Raw genomic sequence first — 7,902 nt, 5'->3', positions numbered from 1 at the left:
ATCCCACATATGAGGGCCAGTGACACTGCCCTCCACAGCTAAGATGCTGAACAACAGCTCAACCTGGAGCTGGGCTGCTGTGAGTCGCCAGCGACGGCGTGGGCTGCAGTCCCTGTGGCAGTGGGTTGCCATGGGCTACCGTGTGTAGCCAGCAGCCGCAGTGAGCGGCCGTCCAGAAGCCGCGACTGATCTGCCTCACCCAGGAAGAACACAAGGATGGTGCCAACTTGGGCCAGTGAAGCAACGTCCTCCACAACTAGACTGGAGACCAAAACAACAGCAACTTGTCTGTTCCCCTTCCCCAATTCCCCAGCGCTGTTCCCATCCCCCCAATTCCCCAATAAAAATCTTTAAAAAAAAAACAAACAAAAAAACTAATCCCTGATATGAACCTATTTGCTTTTTTTCTTGGTTGAGTTTTAAGACCATCTTAGTTGTAGAGGGCACAGCGTCACTGACCCTAATGTGGGATCTGAACCGGAGCCCTACTGCTCAGAGCTGGTGTCCCAAGCAAACTCTTAACCAATGCGCCACCCGGCTGACCCTAGAGGGAAGGTTTTAAACAAGGACATAAAACTTGTTGGAAATACAGGCTGGCCGAGTAGCTCAGTTGGTTAAGAGCACAAGCTCTGAGCAACAGGGTTGCCGGTTCGAGTCTCACATGGGCCAGTGAGCTGCGCCTGAGCTGAGCTGCCGCTGAGCTGCCAACAGGTGGCAGGATGGCTCAGAGGTTAGAGCATGCCCTCTTAGCAACAAGGTTTCTGGTTCGACTCCCACATGGGATGGTGGGCTATACCCACCCGCAACTAAGATTGAACATGGCACCTTGAGTTGAGCGGCCACGAGCTGCAGAAGGGCGGCCAGATGGCGACTGGACTTCCAGTTGAACTAGCTGCACCCTCCACAACTTAGATTGAAGGACAACAACTTGGCTGTTCCCCTTCCCCAATTCCCAACACTGTTCCCCTTTCCCAATTCCCCAATAAAATCTTAAAAAAAACACAACTTGTTGGAAATAAAAGTATGGCATTTTTAAAAACCTTGGAAATAAATTGAAAGAAGGGAAGAAAAATGATTTCTACTAAGCTAGTTGCATGAGTTATAAACACACAAAAATCAGACATCGACCCTCATCCTAAATATTGTTATTTAAAAGACTTTGAAAGACACCAATGTGGCAATTGTAAAATACGGTATTTCCCCAAACTTAGAGAGGCAGAAATTTAACACTTTTATTTCATACAGCTTTCTTTGCAACACTTAAATCTTATAAATCTGAAGAAAATTTGCTTGAAAAAAAGAACTTTAAATCTTAATTAAAGTTCCGAGAATAAGCATTTGAAGGGATACTTTATATAATTTTAAAATAAAAAGAAACTTACTTTTCATTTTGGAAAGGGAGCATTGTAATATTCCATTTTACCAACAAAAAAGGGACATTACAAATGAACCTCCATCTCCTGGAACTTTAAAAAATCTGCTTTTAAAATCAAGTGATGAAGCACAACATATGTGCAACCCTAAATGTCAGTATTAAGATTTTATTCTACCACATCCTTATTTGTAGCCTCTACCCGGAAACAGGCCCAAGCGCTGTTACTGATGAAACTGATTAACAGTTGGGGGACACAGACTGAAACACAAAGCAGTTACCCAAGAGGAATGCTCCTTCATCTGATGTTGGTTGCTGTGAGGGCCACTTGCATGACCACGCCAAAAGCAGTTTTGGCAGAGCTGGTAGTTGTGGCACTGCTGGCATCGGTACCGGAAACCCATCATACTCTCACACCGGCAATAGGAACACTCCACAGGATGGAAGACTTAGAGAAGGGAGCGAAAACAGGACAGGGTGAAGGGTGGGAAGAAGGGGGAGGACAACAAGGAGAAAGACATCATTTTCATTTGAGCATATATCGATACAGTGGAAAACCAAATCTAACATTAAAAAGCCAAGGTTAGAACAAAATTAGAACTAAAGATTCTAAATTGTCTCCTACTTAATATAACCAGCCACTTACTAGACTAAAAGGGAAAGAAAATAAATTAGAAAAACATATTTTCAACTTAGAATACTCCACTCCAACCCACCTTAGAAAATAGCCAATTTCTTTTCTTTAAAATGAAACTCATGTTTCTCAAAATTTAGGTAAAGACACAGGTAAGGAGGAGAGAGAAGACTTCACTCCAAAAAATCTTTTCGAAACCTACTGCTTTAAGAGATGTATCAGTGTTCACTGTATGCATATTTGTTTACTTGACTAACATAAAATCTGTGAGAGCCAGGACGATGAACTATGCGTCTCTGTTACCTGCAAATGGTATTTTACACAGTACCTTGGACTGAAGGCCTGCAAATGTTTGCTGAATTAAAAACTGCCACACACCTGAACATAAATGGTAACTGGGGAAAAGGCTAGGCATATTAAAAGAGTAGTTTTAGGTAAGAGTTCTAAGTAACAGCGTAAAATAAAGTACTCCAGGCCAATGAAGGGACAATGATTTGGAGGAAGGGAAACTCAAGTCTTCCTACCTTATAAAAAACTGCCAGGTGGCAGTCAGGACTCATAGAGATTATTGAAATTCTCTAATAGCCTGAAAGTCTAGTTCACTGAGTGGGAAGAGGGCAACGCACACCTGTGTGTTGTACACTGTTATGTATACTTTTAAATGTTGGTAGCATAGTTGTTTCCTCTGGCCATTCAATTATGAACACAAGAAAAGGAATTCAACAGGAACAGTATTCAAATCTTCATCTGAAGGACTCTTGCTAGCACTATATATACAAAGGCAGTCTTACCTCAGTTATAAAGATTTTTGTCCTGCTTCCAAAAATGTATGTTAACTAGGGAATCAAGATTCAAGAAAAATTGAGCACTAGGTGAGGAAAACAATACAACCAGGTCACTACAGACTAAAACAAATAGGAATTTCTTTTAAAATAGGAATGAGAAATCAAAAGGACATATTTCCTCTAAGAAATTCAAGCTTTGGTCATCAAAAAAATGTCTACGGAATCAAGAAAGTGCTAATAAGAGCCTGTGATCCAAATGAAAACAACACAACCTCGCTGACTTCCATCACAGACCATACTCCCAAGTCACTCTGGAGCTAACGATGCAGCCAACGTTTATAATTCTTCATAAGAAGTTTGCATTTATATTTAATAATATATGTACATTGATGTTAAATAATTAAATATATTCTGGTAACTCTAGTTGAACATGTGTGTCTATGCGATTTTCCTTGTCTTCTAAACCAGCAAAGAGCCAGGCTGAGTCAGTGGAACGTGTGACCAGGTGGAAAACAGAGAACCAGAAAGAGAAAAGGGTCAACAAGTGTGCTGGGTCAATTATAAAGAAGATCGGGTTTTGGCAAGAGTGTTTTTTCTTGGAAGAATACATAGGTGGTAGTTATCGTCTTATATATCATACACTTGGATTAGTAACCAGTATAAAAAGTACAACTTTTGCTTAAGCAAATAAATTTTGCCCTTATAAATAACATCAATACAATTCAAGTGATGAATTTCACAGAAAGAGCCAAAAAAACAAACAAAAAACTAGAAATACCATATTTAGAGTTTGTTTCCTGCCATAAAAATTAATATATATATAGATCAGTGTTAGTATGATAACATTTTATTTCTAGATGTTTCAATGATTTCATAATATTTCTCTGCCTCTGAGAAAAATGATATCACTAACCACATAAGAATGTAATCAATAACTACTACGCTACATACAAAGTCACGAAAATGTTCATATGAACAATACATCCTGACAAACAAGATTCTCTCTACTTGGTATAGCAGATACAAAACGATTTTATGAAAATGAATTGGATATGAAACTACTAAAACACTTAGGGCTATAAAAGTTGCCCTCATTAGAACTAATGGTACTATAATAATTTAACAATATAAATCTCTCTCCAAAAATCCTGTTAAAAGATTTAGCTGTTTTGGTCTTGTCAAGAGATTCTGAACCTTTAAGAAAATAATCCTGGGGCTGGCCGAGTGGCTCAGTTGGTTAAGAGCACGAGCTCTGAGCAACAGGGTCACCGGTTCGATTCCCACATGGGTCAGTGAGCTGCACCTGAGCTGAGCTGCCGCTGAGCTGCCGCTGAGCTGCCAACAGGTGGCAGGATGGCTCAGCTGGTGAGAGCATGTGCTCCTAACAAGGTTGCCAGTTCAACTCCCACATGGGATGGTGGGCTATGCCCACTCGCAACTAAGATTGAACACAGCACCTTGAGCTGAGCTGCCAACGGGTGGCCAGATGACGACCGGACTTGGAGCTGAGTTAGCTGCGCCCTCCACAACTAAGATTGAAGGACAACAGCTTGGCTGTTCCCCTTCCCCAATTCCCCAAAAATGTCCCCTTTTCCCCAATTCCCCAATAAAATCTTAAAAAAAAAAAAAAAGAATCTGATTCTAAGGTACTTGTGAACTAAAGCCATAGTTGGGCAAAAGACTGAGAAGTTTTAAAAAGTATGGATAGGAAGGGGAGAAAATAAAGAGTATAGAAGTGTATTTCGTTCTTACAAAGGAAAGAGGACTACTGTTTAGTGCCTCTCAGCCACTACTGGTTCTCTTATGTGCAGTGAGGAGAGGCAGACAAGGGCCTTGAGAGAAGGGAGGTTACATTGAAACACCACAGCGTTTCCTTTCATAAACTCAAACAACCTGAACAAGGAGATAAACTGATAGCAACAGCAGAAGAAATTAAGAAGATACTTAGAGGTAAGTACTACTTCAATTCCAAGTGAAACAAAGATTTAAGTGAAATTACTGAAAAGGATACTCAGGTACTGAAGAGTAATTCAAGGTAAAATAGTAAAAGAAAAAACTGAAGATATATTAAACTCAGTACTAAATTCTATCTTAGCTATTTTCCTTTAAACGACTCCAAAATAAATATAGTTTTAGTGATGGATATTACATATATCCAAGTGTTTAGGTCTATGATTTTTATGAATTAAAGGGAAAAAAGAAGCCATGGCTAAGCAAGTGGGCTGGAGCTGGAAACAAGCACCTGGAATCCAGCGGGAAAAGCCGAGAGTTTGAACCACGGAGTTTTATGACCTGATATTACTACTTCTTGGTATGTCGCCTAAGTAAAAAGCCCCCCACCACCTCTTTTTTTTTTTTTGAGAAATAAATATTCCTCTTTTGAAAGCTAAAAATCACAAATTCAAACGACAGAGTGTCAACAAATGTCAATTGTAACTGTCAATGACAATAGCCAAGGGCATTACAAACACCATCAGTTCTATACTCCTATGGCGTCAGTTCTGCTTACCATTCTCAACATGGGCAAGCCTGTGCATGAGAGGTAGCCAGACAAGGCACTGGGGAGGAGGGTCGGCCATCATTGTGTCTAAAAACATATTTAGCATTATCTTCTTCTGTAAAGAGAAGAAAGACAAATACACTTCATATTCTTCAAGTATCTCTGAACTCTAAAAGTACATTAATTTAGGAGTCTCCCAACCAAGTTATAATGAATTATATGTGGAGTTTTATAGCAAAATAAAATACTTTACATTATTACAGACACCACTACACTATACTACACACTACCACTCTTTTCAAATGCATTTCCACATACATTATTCTATTTGAGTTTTAAAACTACTGCATAAGGATAAAAATTTTTTTAAAAAGTACTACATAAGGTAAATAGGTTAGGTATTACTATCTTCATTTTGCAGATGAGGAAATAAAGGAACAAAGCATTTAAATGACTTGAAACGGTCTCATCCAAATCAGACACAGGGCAGGACTAGAACTCAGGCGTCTTTCAAATTACTGTTCCTGCTACCCAGTGGGGGAGCACCCGTCCCACACCTGATTATAAAACAACAGCAATGAGAATAGGAGCTACGGCTGTCTGGTTCTCTACCATATTTCCAGCATTCATTCATAACAATGCTGAACACACAGCAGGCATTGAATAAGTAATTGTTGAATAAATACTAACGTGAGGGACAGGCACTCTTAGACATCATTTAACAAATTTCTCGTTTACAGAAGAGAAAACTGAAGCTCAGAGTAGTGAAATAATTTGCCCAAGTCACAGAGATAGTTATAAGGATGAGATTAGAACCTAAATATCCAAATGCCCAACACAGTACTCCCTCCATTTTACCATCTCCCTAGCAGGACTGCATTTTTTCTCTTCTATCTTTATTTCTCTCTTTTAAACAAATATATAGTAAACTTCCACTGTATAGGAAACACGAATATACTTATGTCCCATGTGGACACAGAAAATTAGAATACGGTCTAGGAAAAACAGTCATATGACGTGCATAGAACAGAGTCTCAACAATATTTCAAATTAATGAACTTTTTTTTTATTTCCCCTAACCCACAAAACACCTTTCTAGCTACAAAAGAAAAGGAAAAAGGAGGAAAAAGCAGTGCCATACAACTAAATGTAAGAGTTCTAACTATAACCTGGCCACCTGGGCCCCCACTTCGAACTTTATTCCAAAAGAAGAGCAAAAACAAAAAGGCAAACACAGGAGAATAGGAAATGCATAGTGCAATAAGTAGGCCTCTTCCAAGCCCGGGTCCCACCATTCGAAGTCTGGAGGGTGGGGGAGACACCGAGTACTGGGGGTAAGGTGAAGCCCAAAGGCACCCGGAATTTCAACTCACTCTCTCCCAAGTACCTGTGTTCTCAATCCCACCACTTTACTTGAAGTGAAAAACAGGGCATAAAAAAATGTGTTTCCCCATAAAACTTTAATAAAATACTTTATTTCAGGGGGGGGAAAGCAGAAAATATAAAATTGGTTAGAGTTCACCTAAAGATTTTGCCAGTTGATTACAAAATAACTTTGATTTTTACCACGAATGTATTCCACACAAATTGGAAGCAAGGAGTGCAGGCAGCGCGGTGTTTCACCAGGAGGATGGCGGCCTCCAGGATTTCCATCTGATCCACCATGATACCTTCCAACAATGGTTCCACCACACAAACACCAGGCTACACAGACTAATTTCTGTGTATCTTTTTGGCAACCATGAGACTCCTGATTCCAGTATATATAAATTGGAAGTCATTCTTATTGACAGTAATCTTTAAAAGGAGAAACTGGTAAGTAGGGAAGAAAAAAGGGAGGTAAAGTAGATGGCTGAGCAAGAAAGAGGCTTTTGCAATAAGAACCTGACAAAGATGAAGAAATATGAAGGAAAGTCTCAGGTCCAGGACAGACACTGTAGGCCAGCACTGACTAGGGGAAGGGGAAGCTCTGAGACATATGCAAGAAGGTGACAACAGTATGGTGTCATCATCCGAAGGCCCTTTATATACAGCTGTGCATTGGTGGTGAGGCTTGAGAAATGGCTAATCAAATAGTCTCAAGTTTTCCATCTCAGGCACCTAAGTCACTGTTTCTGAGGCCTCAGAAGAATCTGGGAAGAATAAATGAACAATATTAAAAACAAAACCAGAAAGTCACCAAACTTTTGAATGGAAGTCCAGACACGGAAAATGCCTTTTATTATAAACAGGTAAATAACTGCAACAAATCAAAATGAAATTAGGAGTGTCTGCTTCAAATTACTGACAAAGAAGATGCTAGAAAGTTTTTCAGCTAGTAAGAGGTAGTAAACAAAAATTAGATGTATCATATCATTTATTATAAATTTAATGTTTATTATTTCTATATCTTCTATTTGTTAAAAACTTCCTTTTTACAGATCCACTTATAATCTTAATGCTACTTTCTCTAAAAAGTTTTGATTCTCCCATCATGGAGGTAATTTTTTTTTTTTAATATTCAAAATGAAAAGAAACAGTTCTATTTGATATCTCAAAAGAGACCCTCATAAATTCCCTCAGGATCGGTTTCCAAAAGTTGTCTAAGGTCATACTGTAATTAGAAGTCATC

At 39.2% G+C, this 7,902-nt stretch overlaps 1 protein-coding gene across 21 annotated transcripts in view; it reads right to left on the bottom strand.

Annotated features, from left to right (window-relative positions):
• The window catches only part of DTNB (dystrobrevin beta), a 216,757-nt gene that overhangs the window by 128,444 nt on the left and 80,411 nt on the right, over window positions 1-7,902 (bottom strand). For 20 of the 21 annotated variants that reach the window (XR_002124314.1, XR_002124234.1, XR_002124253.1 and 17 more), the window contains 2 exons: window positions 5,301-5,406; window positions 1,654-1,820 (listed from right to left, as the gene is read on the bottom strand). Coding sequence is in view for 13 of the 21 variants with exons in the window: in XM_019644345.1 (XP_019499890.1) it covers window positions 1,654-1,820; window positions 5,301-5,406 (273 nt within the window). In the remaining 8 variants the exon portion in view is untranslated. The remainder of the gene's footprint in view (window positions 1-1,653; window positions 1,821-5,300; window positions 5,407-7,902) is intronic. The other variant, XR_002124369.1, reaches the window with a different exon arrangement.

The sequence above is a fragment of the Hipposideros armiger genome, unplaced genomic scaffold (genome assembly GCF_001890085.2).
Source record: "Hipposideros armiger isolate ML-2016 unplaced genomic scaffold, ASM189008v1 scaffold_0, whole genome shotgun sequence".
NCBI lineage: Eukaryota > Metazoa > Chordata > Mammalia > Chiroptera > Hipposideridae > Hipposideros > Hipposideros armiger.
Note: the sequence above shows the minus strand (reverse complement) of the source record. Positions and strands in the feature narration are given on the sequence as shown.